The sequence below is a fragment of the Podarcis gaigeae genome, assembly GCF_964106915.1.
Source record: "Podarcis gaigeae genome assembly, chromosome: 1".
NCBI classification, from domain to species: domain Eukaryota; kingdom Metazoa; phylum Chordata; class Lepidosauria; order Squamata; family Lacertidae; genus Podarcis; species Podarcis gaigeae.
In genome coordinates this window covers 136,683,984-136,703,762 of record NC_139678.1, presented here as the reverse complement: position 1 = coordinate 136,703,762, position 19,779 = coordinate 136,683,984, and the positions used below count along the sequence as shown (strand labels likewise).

The following is a 19,779-nucleotide window of genomic DNA, read 5'->3' as shown; positions in this document are numbered from 1 at the left end:
ATGCTAGCATCTAGGTTTTTTAAAGTGCTGTTCTGTTGAGTGGCATAAGGAGAAAAGACCACCTCCATCATTTGAATTGTCTACTATTGCCTACAGTGGGAATCAACTTATTGATTTGGAAGTGGGGAAGGGTACTGCCGTTTCCTCATTAATTTGATCTTTTAAAATAAAAAATCCACCTTAAAATGTAGTATTTCTGTATTTAAATTCTTAGATAAAATTCTCTCAAATATGCATTTCTAATCTCAAAATATGCATTTTAGAATTCCGGGTATATTTTATCTGAGTGATACAGGCAGAGATTAGTGAGGACAACAGTGGGCTCACAATTCTATCATTCTATGTGGCTCAACCCACCTCTGCCTTCGGATGTCGTGCTGTACTTACATACAACAGTGCATTCTGGGAGACCTGAAATGGAGGTAGGGGCAAGGTCAGTCACAGGAACCTGGTGCCCCTGTCTGTGCCAGGCAAATACAAAATGGGATTCCTTGCTGGACCTGGTGTCAACAGTTGTGGACCCTACTGGAGCAGCATGGCTCCAGAATTCGCTTTAGCATGCCATGTGCTGCCAGTGAGTTTGCTGGTAAGCGCAGGTCAGATCAGTACTTGCAAATATAAAATTACTCAAGAATCTCTACTCAGAAATCATTGTTCCTGTTTAACTGAAATTATTCCTATTTTTGTGCTTTTTAAAGCTGTTTTTCTTCTGTTTTTGTACATCATCTTGAGACATACATGTGGAAGGAGAGTAATTATTTGGTAAATAATAATACATAAAGTAGCATTCCAACCATTCCAATTGTGGGCCAAATAACCAAACAGGTAGCACATTCTGATCACTGCTGGCATTATTTCCATTTGCTTTGTACAGGGAGGGAAGAAACATTAAGTGATGATTTCTATTGTGAAGCCAGGAAGTTGGGGGGGGGGGGGATTATGAGTTGGAAAATGGGAAAGGAAGAAAAAGGGAGGGAAAATACTAATTCTGTCTCTCGGCATATCTAAATGAGTGCCTGACAGATGAGACATTAAATTTAGATTTCTGGGGCATTCATTATGACCACTCAGTTTCCTTTTAATAATGAGTGACAGAAGTACATTTAATATAGGGAGCAATCTTCATAAAAGTATGAAGGAATGTGTTGCTGAGTGGTACCTTGTTGCATTTTGTTTTGTTTCGGTTAGCCATAAGATTAATATATTTCCCCCCATTTAGCTGCCTCTTTGTTCATCTGAGTCTGGGGTATTCTGAGTGGTGGCAAGATACCATGTTTTACTTTTAATAATGCAAAGATCAGGAAGTTACCAGGAAGCACATTTCACTGAACCAAAGCCAAACCACCTGCTACAGAAGGTAATTTTCCAGGGGTTTCAGAGTAGGCAAAGAGAAAGTTGGTAAAATTACTGTTAATGCTGTCATTTTTCATGGTTTGGCAGTCCTAAGAAAAACCATGTGTGAATTCTTATAGGAAGGGCTAGCAAAACAAGGATTCCTGTAGCAAAAGCAGCAGAACTGGGGGATTTGTTCCATGTGCTCCTTTATGAAGAGGGATACACATTTCATTCTCCATAGCCTCCAGAAGCTCCAGCAAAAGAAATAATTCATGACACAACATATTGAAGAATATTACTTTTGCCTGGAGAAATTTCCTTCCCTGTCTGTCTGATTGTAAGGACTGAATTTCAACTTACAAATGGGCTTGGCCAAGAATTTTTTTTCTGGTGCTGCTCGTATGCTCAACAGACTGCAGAAATTTAGTAAGTTATTCTCTCCTCCACTCCCCACATCATAGAAATAAAGGAGGGAGAAAAAATTCACCAGCTAAATTCCTACATGTCAAGCTGTAGTTAAGGCATAGGAGCAGAACCAGTAAAATCTTTAGGAGCCTACCTATATAAATGGATAAAAAATAAACTTTGCATGGCACTATCACTATATGAAGCATGCCCACTCCTTTCCACAATGGAATAATAAATGATATCATGTCCTACATGAAATCACATTATCTCTTCTCTCGTAGCAAGTGAAGAGCAGTGAAGAGCAGACCAAGTGTTTTCACTTCACATCTTAGCTAAGCTACCTGGAGCAGTTTGCAATGTCACAGTTCCATCTTGAGTTAAAATGTAGTATTTACATGTTACACAAACATTCTGTTAATGGAGGACACCATTAGAAATGCTCTACGCCTTTCTCTCTCATCCCATATCTCGTTCTATTGCTTCATTCCAATAGTCCTCCCAATTTTCTTATTATATAACCCAGATTTTAAAGGGCCAAATGTAAGATGCCTCTGCAACAGATTCTGGCAGTGTCTCTGCGATCTTACTTTCATTTCCCTAATGGCTCTGTTGTAATTAGATTTGCAAAAACAGCAAAAGGTCTCATTTTGAATGGCAACAGCTGTTGACATCAACATTTTATTGAATAATTTACTGGTTTAATTTTAGCTGCAAAACAATAAAGGCCTCTTGTGAATGATTATTTTACAGGATGAAGATTTTGCTGTTGTTGCCTCTTGCTTTTGGTTGGGCATAGCCAAACTGGCTCACTGCAGAGAAACATCTTTAACTCAAGTGGCCCATATTAAACATTTGCAGCTCACATTACTTCAGCTGTTGCGGTGCCAGGTTTCTTTATGATTATGCTAAAGTCTATATTCTGCATGCTGAACATTGGCATTTGAATATGCACTGATTTAGCGTCTTTGCTATATGTAATGCATTTCGTGTAAGAAATAAGCAAGGCTCTGACTGTAGATCATTTTCCTCCAAAGATGGGTAGAGAAAGCTGGCTGGGATCATAGAGCTGCCGGTCCCATCTATCAGTTGTTGTCTATGCTCATGGCCCTCTCCTTTAGAGACCAATTTTCTCTAGGGGCTGGGAGGGAGAGGAGAGGGGAAATGAGCTGATGACAAAGATAGGAAAAATGGAAGGGATGACTCCGTAACTCTGCTATCCCCTCAAGCTTCCTCTGCCTTGTCTCTAGGGAAGTCTTCAGAATTCTTGCCAGTCTGAAGCTGGAGATGTCTTAAGTTACGTTCAGTTGTGTCCTATGAAAGATGGAGCACCCTGAACCAAGTCAAGTTACTAAGCATAATGCTAAGCACTGAATGAGCTATTTATATAGCAGGTAGTGTTCTGCCACAGACCAATGTTGCTTTCTGGGTAACCCAGATATCACTATGGGCAGATGCTGCCAAAAAGGGTGAAAGATTATGCAGTGAAATGTCGTATGGGTCAATCAGGAAGCCCAGTCTGCTTGATCTGGGCCACGTTGCTTGTGCTTCTATGTGTGTCTTCAATGCTTCATTCAGAAAGTAATATTACAGTTCTTCAGCCACAAGCACTATCTTTCGAAAAGCATCCCATTGAAGTCTTCTGGAAGCAAGTCCTTTATTTTTAACAATGTCCCATGACATCTGCTCAGCAAACATTACCAACTGAATTATAGTACTCAGAACCAAAGGAAAAGCTCATAAATAAATATGAATGAGAGTTTCTGTATTTGTATTGGGGTTGCTTCATCCACAAATGTGCACAAGGGGCATTCAACAGAAAACAAGAGCCATTTTAATAGGTTTAGAGGAGAAGTGTTAAACACTAGCCATTGGAACATAACAACTGAAGCAGAAATGTAATCACAGATGCCTAAAAGCAAAACCTTAGAGGATTATGTTGTTTTCCAGATATAGATGGGGATATTTTTCATCAAACAAACTATTTTGGTCACACTTTATTAAATTAGTACAGTAGCTGTATAGCTGTAGTATATGAAGGGAAAAATAGTGAATGGATATTTCAATGAAAGGCATAATCTTTATACATTTTTATAACATCTCAAAGGTCAGAGACATTCTAACAAAAACTGACTTCTGCATTTATAATGGCGCTATCAATATAAACAGCATTTTACCAAACTCAGGAACCTAAAGAGTTGGGTATGTTTAGCCTGGATAAAAGAGGACTGAGAGGAGATATGATCACCATCTTCAAATATCTCAAGGAAAATGGAGCAAGCTTGTTTCCTCCTGCTTCAAAGGGTAGGGCCTGAACCCAGGGCTTCAAGTTTGAAGAAAGGAGATTCTGACTAAACATAAGAACTGTTTGACAGTGGAACAGACTCCCACAAGAGGTGATGGACTCGGCTACATTGGAAATTTTTAAACAGAGGTTGGATGGCCATCTGTCCTGGATGCTCCCTGCATTGCAGGAGGTTGGACTAGATGATCCCTGGGGTCCCTTCCAATTCTACAATTCTATTATTAAAATCAACGATTTTAAAGTATCATTTTGCACACTGGCATCCATGCAACCTACACACACACTCACTCTCTCACTCTATGGTACAACCCAGTCAAAGTCAAGCATGAGCTTCACTTTCCCAGTTAAATCACGGAGTCTCAAAATGCTTCACTTAGCATGTACCTGGCTCTGTGTATAAATTGCACAAATACCTACAGACTCACACAGACTCATATTGTTAATAAAATCCAATCTACAAATATAAACAAAATGGGAAATTAAGACAGGCAGGCAAGCATACATTTCTTATTCTGCAGATATTTTAAAAAATATAACAACACACATTAGCAATATTTTAAGCAAACATGGGGAAATATGGGGAAATGGCCATTACTTAAAGTATATAAGCTTACCCCTGAGTACAGTTTGGATGACAAGAGTGACATTCACGGTCTTCATCAGCATATTTGAATATGAAGCTGTTTGTCCCTTGTACACCATCGGGGCACTTTTCGACACAGTTGGGGCCATCTTTAAAATGGAAGCACTTGGTGCACTGGTCTGCTCCCTACACAGACAAAAGGAAATACAGTGTTCAGATCTCTTCCCCACCTTGGAGCTTCCCAGGAGCTACTGAGGATATACCAAATACAGTGCCCCCCCTTTTTTTGAAGCGCAAGATCTCTTAGTTTCTTCATGGGATCAACTGCATTTTTACTTTTATGGCTCACATTGAAGCCCTTGAAAAGCAGCGGGACCGTCTGCTTCCCATGCACTGCTCCCTTCCCCCAATTCAAGAACTTGTACTGGATTTTATTTTTCTTTCTTTGAAGGAAATGCAATCTAACACTCACCCGGCCCTGTTTCCCAACATAACAAAGCAAAACACCCCCCCCCCCAACCATTAATATAAAACTTAGAACTCATTTGTGGTTATGTTTTGGAGTTTACAACCAGCCATTTGGAATAGTTAACCATAAAATAAAATATAATTAAGAATAAGGTATATGTAGCAGCTATCTGTTATGGTATAATCCTGCTGCCTCTAGATTGTTCTCACCGGCCCCCGGCAGGTGATCCTCCTGTTGTCCATCTTCTCACACTGAGGGTCGCACTCCACGCAGACAGAACCATTTGCAAACTCCCTGTATTCCCTGTGGAAACAGCAGGCGGGTTAAAGATGCTGGAGGGTCCAAACAGTAACTGGGCTGGTTCAGTTTCTGATGCAAACATGACATGACTGCTCTGCCAGCGAGGACACTCATCTCCCCTGAGAGTCCTGCATTGCAGGGGGTGGACCAGATGACCCTCAGGGTCCCTTCCAACTCTACCATGCTATGAATCGATGATTCTACCAAACCAATCTCTTCTCTGGGTTTATCCAATTTACTTCCCACAAAAATATTGGTGGCTTGACGGCTGAGAAGACTGAGAATGAAGATGTGCCCCTGCTTTTTGTTCACAGTTCCTAAAAGCAAGGATACTGAGAGATTTTGTGTTGTGTGTGGAACTCTGGGCATGGAAAAGTGGAGGCAGCACCTACCTAAATAAAAAGACAAGTTTTGCAGATCCTGAAGAGGCTGCTAAAGGTTGTGAGGAATTTGATCACCACTGGCCTAAAGTCACCCAGAATGGTTTCCTCCATCTCATGGAACTGTAACTTTGGCAACTTTTTTGTTACAACTTAAACAACTCTCACAAGTTATTCTTTTCTCTAGGGGAGAAAAAGCCTTATCCAAATGCTATATACAAGAATTATCTCTGAGCTGCCTCTGAATTCATATCTTTGGAACTGCCATCCATGCTGTGGATGGGAATTGTGTAGGACTATTAACCCCTGCCCTTCCATCCTGAGAACAGTTTCAATTGCTCTGCCTAACATCAGGCAGACCTGAACTGTCCTAACAGTTGCCCATTCAGTTCCCAAACCCCTCTTTGCATACTAGATAGGTTTGTGATTCAAGGACCCGCCAGCCGCTTGGGGATAAGAAAGAGATATGGACACAGTATATTAGGTTAATGAGTTTAACAAGAGTTAATCACCAGTGGGAGGAGCCTGTTGATGCAAATACAACTGAAAGCTTCCCCTGATGCCACCGGGGGTTGTGCCATGGCCCTAGCCACCAGCAAGGGCGTTGGACAGGATCCACGACCGCCGGATTCCTTTACCGGAATACCCATAAAGTGGAGGGGTAGGCGATGGCCACACCCTGCCCTCCAATACGCAAACATATTCCAATGACTAACCTTCAATACCTAAAAGTTGTGACGATTTGCTACAAGGTAGGCGAAAAACCAAGTGGCTGGTGCCAATTTGCCAGTTGGATAAAAATTCCTACCAGGCCCCTTGGACAACCAAGGCAACCAACCACAGGTCCATAGCAAGGTCAAAATCAAGCAATGAACTAAAGGGAGGGAGGGTGGGTGGTCCGACAAAAACCAGCAGCAGAATGAAAGGGAAGGTGTGATGGCCTGGGATTCCGATTCAGAGGCTGAACCAGAGGAATCCCAGCCTGCACAGGAGTCCCCGCCTCCAGGGCCGGCTGAATTGGGGCAGGGCTTGGATTCTGAAGCACCTGCACCTGTGTTGATCCTCAGGAGCAGGCATCAGGTGATCCCACTCTGGCTCCAGGAGTGGTTGAGGACTCAGTGCCTGCAGGTGAGTCTCCCCCTGGGCCCAGTAACCCTTTAGCCTCTCCTGATCTGCAGAGACTCAGGGCAGAGAGGCGAAGGGAACTGGTTGCTCCCAGGAGGAGTGCTCGCCTTAAGGCCAAGAGAGGCGGGTCTCCTGGGGGCCGGGACCGCCCCTAGCCTCAGAATAGATAAAGGCTAGTCGGCCCGGTCCCAGGTTGTGGGAGCAACATCGTTGTTGAGTTCCTGTTCCTGCCCGGACCCAGACCTGACTCTCCAGTGCTCCTGTTCCCCACCCGGCTTCCTGTTTCGGACCTCGCCCCGCTCCTTGTGGACTGATTTCTAGGCTAGTGACTCAGGACCGGACTTTGACTACGCCTATGCTAACCTGCCCCCCGGGATCAGCACAGTTTGCTCCCACCAGCCCGCACTCCCCCTTCGTTGGGGTGCGTTCGGGGAAAGGCAGAAGCCATGGCCGACCAAGCAGCTGCCCTGGTGGCATTGGCCCAGGAGAACCAGGCCTTGACCCACACCGTGCAGCAGCTCAGCGATGTGGTCACGGCACTTCAGCAGCGGTTGGACGCCCTACTGGCTCCTGGGGCCGACGCCCCGGCTCCTGGCAAGTACCCAGTGGCTTTGCCAGAGAAATGTGATGGGGACCCAGCCAGCTTCCCCATGTTCCTTGCCCAGGCCAAGTTGTGTATTCAAGGGAGAGCTCAGAACTTCCCTGACGACCACACCAAGCTACACTTTTTGATTAGTTTGTTAAAGGACCAGGCGTCCAAATGGGCGTTGCCGCTGCTCAGGCAAGACTCCCCCTTGCTGATAGACTATATGGGGTTTTGCAATCTTTTGGAGGCCGCGTTTGGTAACCCCCAGAAGGGGAGTCAAGCCAACCGGGCAATCAGGCGGTTGAAACAGGGCAAGTCCACTGTGGCCGCATACACCACGGAATTCCGGCTGCTGGCATAGGACTTGACCTGGAATGACTTTGCTCTTCGGGACCAGTATCTCGAGGGGCTTTCAGACGAGATACTGGACCAGCTGGCCACAATGGAACGCCCCACCACGCTAGACGCCCTCATTCAACGGATCTGCAAATAGACGATCGGCTGGAGGACCGTCGCCAGGCCTGGGGCTGCCGGCACTTCCAGTTCTCGGCGCCAGTTTCTACTAGCAGCTCCACGGCCACAGCCGAGTCATCGGAGGAGCCTATGCAGCTTGGGGCAGTGCGGCCACGCCTCTCCCCCGCGGAGAAGGTGCGGCGTCGGGAGGGGAATCTATGTCTCTACTGTGGCGGAAGCGGACACTACGCCCGGTCCTGTCCTGAGAAACGCCAGCCACAGGGAAACCGCCAACCCCCAGTAGCTGATGGCCCTGGCTACCTGGGGTCCCAAACAGCGCAGAATGGGGCCGCACCAATTGAATTGCAACACCTTATGGTTCCGGTACGTCTATACCCTCCAGGTGGGCCCTGGATCCTTACACATGCTCTGGTGGATTCGGGGGCAACCCGCTCCTATATGGACGCTGCTTTTGCTGCCCATCATCGGGTGCCACTTCAGAACAAGCCAGAACCGGTACAGGTGGAGGCAATCGACGGACGGCTCCTGCGTTCAGGTGCCGTTACTCAGGAGACCCAGCCCTTGGTCCTGTGTCTCCAGCAGCATCGGGAGATGCGAACTTTGGACATTGCCTCCATGCCCCGGTTCCCCCTGGTGCTTGGGATGGACTGGCTGGAGGCTCACAATGTGCAGATTGACTGGGACAAATGGACTGTGCACTTCCCAGACCCAAGCTCCCACGCCCAAACCGAGATGCTAGCAGCTGCGCCCTATGAGGAGGCTGCATCTACGCTCCCCGCTGAGTACCGGGACTATCACGACGTGTTCGAGGAACGGGGGGCAGACCAGCTGCCGCCACATCACTTTTTTGACTGCGGCATAGACCTCCAGCCCGGAGCGCCTCTACCGGTGAGTCGCTTATACTCTCTTACAGAGCCAGAGCGCGAGGCTTTGCAAGACTTCTTGCGCAAGAACCTGGAGCGTGGTTTCATTAGGCCTTCTACCTCGCCCACCGCTGCGCCAGTGCTCTTTGTTAAGAAGAAATGTGGGGAGCTCCGCCTTTGCCATGATTATCGGGCCCTGAACAAAATTACCATCCCAGACCGGTAGCCCTTGCCCCTTATTTCAGAGTTGCTGGAGCGGGTGCAAGGGGCGCAGGTGTTCACCAAGCTAGACCTCCGGGGGGCCTACAATTTGATTCGGATCCGAGCCGGTGATGAGTGGAAGACAGCATTCGGGACCCGGTACGGACAGTTCGAATACCTGGTGATGCCCTTCGGTTTGTGCAACGCGCCCGCTGTGTTCCAACGGTACATTAACCATGTGTTCCAGGACTTGCTAGACAAGTATGTGGTGGTGTACTTGGATGACATTCTGGTCTTCTCCCGTGACCCGGCTCGCCACGAGGATCATGTCCGGACCGTGCTGCAGCGCTTGCGAGAGCACCGCCTGTATGCAAAGCTCAGCAAGTGCGAGTTCCATCAGCGGTCAGTGGACTTCCTTGGTCACCGACTCTCCAGATGGGGTGCAGATGGATCCTGGAAAGGTGGCAGCGGTTCGGGAATGGGCGGCACCTCGGAACCGCAAGGACCTACAGCGGTTCCTGGGGTTCGCCAACTATTACCGGACCTTCATTGCGGATTACGCTCATCGCACCACCCCATTGACCTGGCTACTGCGCCCCAAGATGCCGTTTTCCTGGGACAAGGAGGCAGAGGAGGCCTTTCAGGGGTTGAAGGCCTGTTTCCAGAGAGCGCCGATCTTGCAACACCCTGATCCCTCTCGACCCTTTGTGGTAGAGACCGATGCCTCCAGTACAGCTCTCGGTGCCGTCTTGTCTCAGCAGTTCGGACCTGATGCGCCACTCCTACCCTGCGCCTACTATTCCCGCCAGCTCCTTCCAGCGGAGCGTAACTATACCGTGTGGGAGCGGGAACTACTGGCCATCAAGGTAGCCTTTGAGGTCTGGCGCCACCATCTTGAGGGAGCACGACACCCGGTGGAGGTGAGAACCGACCACCGGAACCTCCAGACCACCCGCAATCTGAACCAAAGGCAGATCCGGTGGGCGTTGTTCTTTTCCCGGTTCCAGTTCCGGATCCGCTACATCCCGAGTTCCCAAAACCTGAAGGCGGATGCCCTGTCCCGGAAACCCGAAGACAACGCAGACACGGTACAGCAAGCAACACCTACCACGATCCTGCCACCGGCGGCTTTCCTGGCCACCCAGGAGGTGGAACCACTGCAGGCTCGGGTGCTGCAACAGCAGCGGGTCAATGCTTGGGCCCAGGAACGACTCCGGGAACTGGCCAAAGGGTCATGCCCTCAGTATCCAGGGCTGGTCTTGCATCAGGGCCTTCTGCTGCACCACGGTCGCCTATACATCCCGCCTGGGCCACTGTGGGCTGAGGTTCACCGGATGACCCATGATGCCCCAGCCGCAGGACACTTTGGACGGTATCGGACCACCCATCTGGTAAGCCGTGAGTTTTGGTGGCCCCGCCTGAAGGCTGACGTGGCTCGCTATGTCGCTGGTTGTGATGTCTGCCGGCGGGCCAAGGGCCCATCCGGGCGACCCCCCGGCCTTCTTCAGCCGTTGCCAGTTCCACCACGTCCTTGGCATACGGTTTCTCTGGACTTTGTAGTGGACTTACCCCCGTCTCGTGGCTATACCTGCCTCCTAGTTTTCTCCGACCATTTCACTAAGATGGTGCACTGTGCTCCCTGCCCATCCGTACCCTCAGCTAAGGAAACCGCTCAGCTGTACCTCCAGCATGTCTTCCGCCTGCATGGCCTACCTGAGCGTGTGGTGTCCGACCGGGGCGTTCAGTTCACATCCCGGTTCTGGCGAGCTTTGCACCAGGCCCTCGGGACAGAGGTCTGTCTCTCATCAGCCTACCACCCACAGACCGATGGCCAGACGGAACGGGCGAACGCGGTGCTGGAGCAGTACCTCCGGTGTTACTGCAGCTACCAGCAGGATGACTGGGTCGACCACCTAGCATTGGCGGAGTTCGCTTACAACAACGCGGTGAATGCGTCCACCCAGCAGACCCCGTTCCAGGCCAGTTTTCATCCACGATTGTTTCCGGATGTGCTGCCGGCATCCGCGGTCCCTGCGGTGACAGAGTGGCTCCAGGAGCTCCAGTCCCAACAACAGATATTGATGGAGCAACTGCGCCAGGCCAAGGAGGCGTACAAGGCCAAGGCCGACCGCCACCGCCAGGTGGGGCAGGAACTCCATGTCGGTGACCTAGTATGGCTCTCCACTCGCCACCTCCACCCCTCTCGACCTTCGCGGAAGCTGGACGCCCGTTTCACTGGCCCGTTTCCTATCGTGGACCAGGTCTCGCCTGTGGCATTCCGTCTCCGGTTGCCCGCAACCCTGAAGATTCACCCGGTATTCCACAGGTCCCTTCTGAGTCCGGTGGCCCCACCCGATGAGTTCCACCCGGACCGTCCCCGACCGCAGCCAGTTTTGGTTCAGGGGGAGCCTGAGTATGAGGTGGAACGCATTCTGGACTCCCGATACCGCAGGGGAAAACTGCAGTATCTCATAGACTGGAAGGGATATGGACCAGAGGACCGTTCCTGGGAACCAGCAGCCAACGTCCACGCGCCTGCTTGCCTCCGAGATTTCCATGCGGCGTACCCCAGCAAGCCGGGTCCAGACCCTCGATTGAGGGGGGGCTTGGGAGGGGGGATGGTGTGATGGCCTGGGATTCCGATTCAGAGGCTGAACCAGAGGAATCCCAGCCTGCACAGGAGTCCCCGCCTCCAGGGCCGGCTGAATTGGGGCAGGGCTTGGATTCTGAAGCACCTGCACCTGTGTTAGATCCTCAGGAGCAGGCATCAGGTGATCCCACTCTGGCTCCAGGAGTGGTTGAGGACTCAGTGCCTGCAGGTGAGTCTCCCCCTGGGCCCAGTAACCCTTTAGCCTCTCCTGATCTGCAGAGACTCAGGGCAGAGAGGCGAAGGGAACTGGTTGCTCCCAGGAGGAGTGCTCGCCTTAAGGCCAAGAGAGGCGGGTCTCCTGGGGGCCGGGACCGCCCCTAGCCTCAGAATAGATAAAGGCTAGTCGGCCCGGTCCCAGGTTGTGGGAGCAACATCGTTGTTGAGTTCCTGTTCCTGCCCAGACCCAGACCTGACTCTCCAGTGCTCCTGTTCCCCGCATGGCTTCCTGTTTCGGACCTCGCCCCGCTCCTTGTGGACTGATTTCCAGGCTAGTGACTCAGGACCGGACTTTGACTACGCCTATGCTAACCTGCCCCCCGGGATCAGCACAGAAGTGCTGCCATGGCCACATGTGAGTGGCAAAACCCCGCCCCAAGCCTCCACCTGATTGGTTGGCTACCTCAGGGCGTGGCGCGACAGCCAGGCCAGCTGGGCAGGGGCTGGAACGCCCCCTGCCAACACGGGAAATGGCTCCTGCCCACATCTCCTCCCCTCTGTAAGGAGGAGAGGCTTTGTTGCAACGCGAGGGAGGACATTGGGACAATGGCTGAAGCAAACGAATATTGTCTCCCTGCTCAGTTTTCCCATCACTGGTGAGTCTCCATTAGACAGATAACTCTAATGCTAGGTCTTGGGTAGAAATGGCTCCTAGTAAAAAAACACACACAAACCACCCTCCCACCCATTCTATTAGAATTCTGCTGGTCTGGGGAAGATATTTGCACAAGTCAAGCACTATGAGCACCAATTATTGAACCATACCATGATGCAGGGCTGGGGGAACTGTGGCCCTCCCTATGTTGTTAGAGCCCACCAGCTCCAGCCAGCTCAGTCTATCAGGTAGGGTGGGAGTGCAACTCCAGCAACACCTGAGAAGCTTCAGGTTCCTCTTTGCTGATATAAGACTGTTCACTGCTACTTGTACCACCCCGGCTGCTGGACAGAAGGGGAACTGCAAGCAATTTCAGCCACTGTCTCATATCATAGACCTTAATCCTACTGGCCTGGGAGGATCAATCTGGTGCTGCCCAGTATAAAGACTCTTGGGTCTGGATACTTCCTCAGTCTAAGTAATGTCACTGTGGGAAAACTGTTAGTTCTCACTAAGTGCACTACTGGCTCTCAGTCACCCTTTCTCCAGCTGAGGTCTGACCAGTACCCCGCTGGTTTCCAGCCTGTCTCCTGTAACCTGGTTTTGGACGGCCCACCTCCAACTGGAGCCCCATATACTTGTCCGCCTTATTGCTTTCTTAATGTTATGAGACTTTTGTGTGTCAACTGAGAGTTTGTTTAGACCTTGGGATAGAACCTGTAAGGAAGGTGTGTTAAAAGGAAAATGAAATGATATTGATTTTTTTAATATAGGAGTAACTTTGTATTAATGTAACATTTTTATATGTGACTGTGGGTTTTTTTGTAATATTTTGTTTAAGTTGTCTGTTGCTTCAGTTTTCTGCACACCGCTTAAAGATATTTTTAATATTTTAAGCGGCATAAAAATAATCAACCAATCAAAATGGGAACAGGAAGAAATCCCAACGAAAGAAGAATGCAGAATGAAGTTGATGGAATACGCAGAATTAGACAAGCTAACCGGCAGAATTTGGAACCGGCGAGACCAGAGATTTATCGAGGACTGGGATAAATTTACAGAGTATATTAAGACTATATGTGAAGGTCAATTAACATTTGTAGGTTTTCAAGAAGCTCTGGGATAATAATGGAAATAAATGTTGTTTTATAATAATTGTTAAGATTAATTTGGTTAAAAAAACAAAACAATATAGATGCAAGAAATGTGAATAATTGTGAAAACATGAAAATTTCCAGATAGACTGAAGGAAGTCTGAAAGTGGAAAGATTAGATTTGGATGTATAATTCAAATGGAATGTTGTTGTTTTTTCTTTATTATTTATTGTTAAATTTGAAAATTTTATAAATATATTTAAAAAAAAAATAATAATCAACCAATCAATTCAAGAGATGAACTGCAGTACTCTATACGTAACATTAGCAAACCACACATTAAATGTATCATCGGATCAGGGCCATCTTACCCATAGGCGCTAGGGGTGTGAGGCGCCGGGCTCTCAGGGGCGGCAGGCCAAGAGTCCGGGCCCCAAGAGTTGCGTCCAGGGAGCGCCAAAAACAGGCTCTTCTGCTGCGGGTGGCTCTGTGCCACGAGTTCGGGTACGGCCGAGCCAGTGAGACCCTGAGGTGGCCGGACGGCTCCGCCCTCCTGCGCACCTGGGATTGGGCAACCTGGGGGGGGGGGGTGCCGGGCAGATCTTTGCACCCCAGTGCCACATATGCTTAAGACAGCCCTGCATCAGATGATCAGTTTTCATCAGTTTTAAGATGAGGGTCTCTCTTCCAACATATTTTCTCAGTCACAACAAACCCAATGCGTCACCTCCCACTCCCACTTGCCTGCTCAGGAAGGCACAAAAGGACTATCATGTATGAGTAATAATATACATGATGAGATCCCAGACAGCCTGTGAACTGTAATGTTTTGAAGTGCTCATGCAGAGCTGATCTGTTTTTTGTTTTGTTTTTGCAGCACAGCAGCAAGATCTGGTGAATGAGTCGAGAGACAGGCAAGAAAAAGAGCTATCTGAATGTAAATCTGTTTTCTGTATGTACTTTTTAGAGTCAGTGTGTGGGGGAAATCTGTGCAAAACTGGAGAAACAGAGCCAACCCACCAATTTCCTACTTTCAATGCTTAGCCTAAGGCTGGAACTACACTCTGGTGGCAGACTCAGTTCGGTGAGTTGGAGTCTCTACTAAAAGGCTATAAAGTGTGGGATAAACGACAATTTGCAGCAGAGAAGTGGCAGATGGAATGTGGATGCTGAAAGTTTCCCTGTGTTGATAGACAGAAACTTTATTTGCATCAGCCATAGCAATAAGATAAAATATATTGGGGATAGAGCTAAATAGTCAGCTATACAAAACCCCACTTTACCCTTGAGCTCCTGAGCCCCGTGGATCTCTGCTTTCCTTATGAAATGGGAAGCAGATGTCAGTACCTCAGTTACAGGGAAAGCAGCAAAAGGAAGGTGTTGAAGCATTCGTGATTGGCATCACACACTCGCACCTCTGTTGTAAAGTATATCCACTATGATAAAATGCAAGCTCTGTATATTCTCATGGGATGGGAAGCACAAATAGAATCCCAGTTTAATGTTGGAAGAACAATTATAAGGATATATGACTTGGTAATCCTATTGCAATGCAATGATCAAAAATAGTGTTAAGCTGGGGAGGGGGCACCACAGAAGAGCATCATTACCAAGGAGGACAATTATGAAGCATATAATTATAATTTCTTGAAACTCCACTCTTGGATATACATGAAGAGTCTTTATTGTCTGCGCTGTTGTTCTTGTATATCTAGAAGGACACCTTCTAAAATTACACCTAGGTAGATTTTACAAAAAGGTTTTTTGCTACAGATTTTGAAAAGAAAATCTTTCAGGGAAATTGGCTATGATTACTAGATGCTAATGGGTAATTTGGACTTCTTTCATGCATCCTCTGGATAGAACATCTCTTTTTCAGGCCTCACATCAAAAAGCAGTTTAGTGCATGCTTAATTGAAGCATGTTGACTACTTAAGTTAAATACACTTTCTAAAAATCAGCCCTAAGTAGGGGATATACTTTTTGTGGTGTGCAGGGTTTCAGGATACAGAGGTAAGGGAAAACTGAGTGTAGTCGGACACACACTCTGGACTTTAAAACGGCCAATTTTGAAAAGCTGAAGGAGCTACTTGGTGTGATCCATGGCCAGAATTACTCAAAGAGAAGGGAGTCCAAGATGGATGGGAGTTTCTAAAAGGAGAAATATTGAAGGCCCAAACCAGACAATACAAACAAGAAAGAAATGTGGGAGGCATCTAAGGAAACCGGTGTGGCCGTAAAAGGAGCTTTACAGATGAGTTGAGAGTTAAGAAGGGCATGTATAAGAAATGGAAGAAAGTGGAAATCACGAAGGAGGAGTATACTCGAGTAGCCAACAGTTGCAGAGGGAAAGTCAGATTGGCTAAAGCTCACAATGAGTTCAGGCTTGAAAGAGAGGTTAAAAATAATAACAAAAGGTTTCTTTGGCTATGTATGAAGTAAGAGGAAGAACAAGGAAATCGTAGGTCCTCTGTGTGGGGAACATGGAGAAATGCTACTGGGTGACAAAGTGAAGGAGGAACTACTCAACATCTACTTTGCCTCTGTCTTCACCCAAAAGGAAAGTGGTGCCCAACCTGGTGATAACAGAATAAATGATGTAAGGAGGGAACTGCAGCCCAATATAGGAAAAGAGGTAGTATGGGAACACCTAGCTACTTGAAATGAAGTCAAATCTCCAGGGCCTGATGAGCTGCATCCAAGGGTACTAAAGGAGCTTGCAGATGTAATTTCAGACCCTTTGTCTATTATCTTTGAGAATTCTTGGAACAGGTGAGGTCCCTGCAGACTGGAGGTGGGCAAATTTGTCCTCAGCTTCAAAAAGATAAAAAAGGAAAATCCAGGTAACTATCGACCGGTGAGTTTGATATTGATACCAGGGAAGGTCCTAGAACAAATAATTCAACAGTCCATGTGTGAGCATTTAGAAAAGGATGCATAGGTTTCTCAAAGTTAAGTCATGCCAGACCAGTCTGATTCCTTTCTTTCTTTTTTAATGGAATTACAAATTTGAAGGATCATGGAAGGAAGCTGGTAAAATGTGGGTTGAACGAGGTAACTGTTGGGTGGATTTGTAGCTGGTTGACTGACTGAACCCAAAGAGTACTCATTAATGGTTCCTCATCATCCTGGGGAAAAGTGACAAGTGGGGTGCCGCAGGGTTCCCTCCTGGGCCCGTTGTTGTTCAACGTCTTTATAAATGACTTGGATCACACAATGCTTCTTTAACAAGGGATGGGCAAAGCTACAGGGGAATCACCTCTTAGGTGGGGGTTTTGTTCCTGGCCGCAGAGCACGCCATTCCAGCCCTCTTCCACCCCCGCTCCATTCTGTCATGTCCTCTTTCAGCACTGGAAATGGTGCGCATTTCAGTGGAAGTGTGCATGCTAATTGTGTGAGAGTGGGGAGACGCCTGCATTCATCCAACCACCACAAATGTTCCCTTATTCTGCTTTCCAAATACTGACATTAGATTTTTGGGACCACTTCATAGGCATCCATTTTTTTTTGCTGCTGTTGCTCATCATTTCATAATAAAAGTACTAAGAAGCTATTTCAGATTGTGCTCATCAATCCCACACTTATTTCAGATTGTTCCAGACTATTGGTTTCAAAAGATTGGCTAGTTATTTTGCTTCAAGCCGTGCTCCTCAGTCTCCCAATTCAAAGCTAATATCAGGTAAGCAAGCCTTCAAATCACAGACTGGGCTAGCAATTTCGCTTCATGCTGGGCTATTTTTCAATATCGTCCCCATTTGATGGGCACATATGACTAGCTACTAGCTATCATGTAAGAATCCTACATGGTGTCCACCAATTACTGATTGCCTGCTGGTTGTTTGAGACATTCACCTGCAACAGCAAATTCCTTTGGGAGCAGAAAATCATGAATATTGATAATAATCTTATTTCATATGGGAATCTGAACCTAGCAACATGCTTGTTTAAATTTCAATATAAGGAGAACACTTCTTGGCAAGCACAAAAAATGCAGAGGGGGGTGTCTTACCCATCATAAAGATTACAAGCCTTTACGCAGGTCCTTCCCCTGATGAAGTGTTTGCAGGACAAACATTGGTCCGGTCCTGGCCCCCAACATCCATTTCTTGAGCATAAATGGCTGCACACCATGCCCTCTGTAGCTGCAAAATAAAGAGAATAATAACAGTTGAAAATATACTTAACTTCTAATTGGTGAGCATTGTTCCACCACTATCAATGCCACCCTTCATTACAGTCGACTCACACCTTACGCACATCTAACACGCGCGCTTTCAACTTGATGCAGTTGAAATTGCACAAATTAAATGCATGGAAGGCAGAGAATTTAAGAGTTATTTCTGTACTGGGTTTTCCCAGAGTCCAGTAAGCAACTCTGAGATCTTAAAAGTAGCCATCGTGCACTCAAGTGCTGTGCTGTAATTTTTGCAGGACACTCCCCCTTTTCCTTACTATATGTGATTTCAGCTTTACGAGCTGTCCCTGCAATGTAACCCACATGTAAAATGCAAGCCGACTGTATATGAAAAAGGAAAATGCAGGGTGAAATCTCTCTGCAGGGAAGAATTCCTTCTGGCTTCAATTTGCAATGACTCTCGACCAGAGCATGGGGTGGTATGGAATGACCTCCCCTAATAAAGGCCTGTCTTCCTACATCATTGTGTTTCAGGAGAGAATATGAAAATATACCCAATAGACAGACGTGGGGACAATTACTAAGATAATTACTACAGCTGCTTCTCATTTTCTGTTCAGATTGTGTATTTGGACTTTGCTGTGTGATTTGATATGCAGTATTTTATTGTTTTCTATATTAAGGCCTGAGGTGATGTGTAAATGGAAAGGCAGTTATAAATAAACAAGCAAATAAATCAAATGCCTGTTGTTATTTAGCTATTGCATTTTAAAGCCCACCTTCCCTCCAAGGAGCTCAGGGTGGCATCTCCATACATCTCCTCACAACAACCCTCTGAGGGAGCTGCTCACCTTTCAGCCATACTTACCTGGGGTGGTGTAGCTGGTGGCAGCAAGAAGAGAGGGAACAAGGGAGGTCTCTCCCTCCCTCCCTCCCTCCCTCCCTCCCGCCCGCCTTGGGTGCCTGGTATGCTCTGCTCCAACACACTAGAGCAGGGGGCGGCAAGGTTTACCTCACCTGGGCCAGTTTCACTCCAGCGGAGATCCCTCCGTGGGCTGGATCGCACGTAAATGGTGCGATTTTTGGCGTCTGCACAGACACGATTTTCGGCGAGCATGTGCAGATGCGATTTCCCCGCACTGGCTTAGTGCAGCGCACGGGGACTCACTGAGCAGGTTCAGGGGTGGCTTGTGAGCTGGTTAAATGCCCCCCGTGGGCCACTTGTGGCCCATGGGCCTTAGGCTGCCGACCCCTGCACTAGAGTGCTGGTGCCAAGGTCTCAAGTAGTTACGGTACTGTCATGTCAGTAGTCCTCAGGAAAGCTACATTTCCCTGGAGCTATCCGAGCCTGGAACCCTCTCGATGCCCTGCTAGGCACAAGAGAAGGAAGGGAACAACTATTCATTTCCCCACAGCTGCTTGCTACTGAACATGCCACCTGCATGAGCCAGCAAAAGGCCTTAAAGAGAAGGCGGTGGCTGGTGATGGTGGTGAGTAGGATAAAAGTGGGACAGGGTAGGCCCAGAAGTGAGCTGAGCTTCCTCCTGGCGATGTAGCTTATATCTCAGCCATTCCTATGCAAGCCACATGTGGCTCATCTACTTCTACGGATAATAATTACTGTCTGATGAGAAATGTGTTTTCATTAAATAGAAAGATCTGTTAAGGTGACATCACTGGGGCAAGATGGTGCCCCACTGCTCTTGCTCAAATCCCCCCCCCCTCAAACATTTAACAGCCCCAAGCACGCTTTGAGATGCAGCATCAGAAGATCACAAAGCAGCACTCTGGGCAACTGGTTTTTGCCTCCATCTCAGATCATCAGATAATCACAAGTCCAGGCCACAGCCATTTCCAAAATGGTTGTCAGGGCTCAATGAAGTGAAAAACAACAACTAGTAAGTTCAGTTTTCCTAATTTACTTGAAATTAAAATTAAATAAATAAGAAAACAAAAAGGATCTGTAAAAATGAGAGCAACACACACAGGCATCATATATGCTACAGAACACACAGATGTAAAGTCTAGAAAGAAGAATTGCACTCTAGAGTACACCTAACAT

The 19,779-nt window shown here is 47.5% G+C and overlaps 2 protein-coding genes across 6 annotated transcripts in view; one reads left to right on the top strand and one right to left on the bottom strand.

Annotated features, from left to right (window-relative positions):
* Positions 1–19,779, bottom strand: part of ERBB4 (erb-b2 receptor tyrosine kinase 4) — an 837,205-nt gene that overhangs the window by 189,378 nt on the left and 628,048 nt on the right. For all 5 annotated transcript variants that reach the window (XR_014556491.1, XM_083704220.1, XM_083704222.1 and 2 more), the window contains exons 13-15: positions 17,592–17,724; positions 5,307–5,400; positions 4,660–4,814 (exon numbers count right to left, since the gene is read on the bottom strand). Coding sequence is in view for 4 of the 5 variants with exons in the window: in XM_083704220.1 (XP_083560346.1) it covers positions 4,660–4,814; positions 5,307–5,400; positions 17,592–17,724 (382 nt within the window). In the remaining variant the exon portion in view is untranslated. The remainder of the gene's footprint in view (positions 1–4,659; positions 4,815–5,306; positions 5,401–17,591; positions 17,725–19,779) is intronic.
* Positions 1–19,779, top strand: part of LOC310831628 (uncharacterized protein) — a 466,313-nt gene that overhangs the window by 64,634 nt on the left and 381,900 nt on the right. The window lies entirely within an intron of this gene.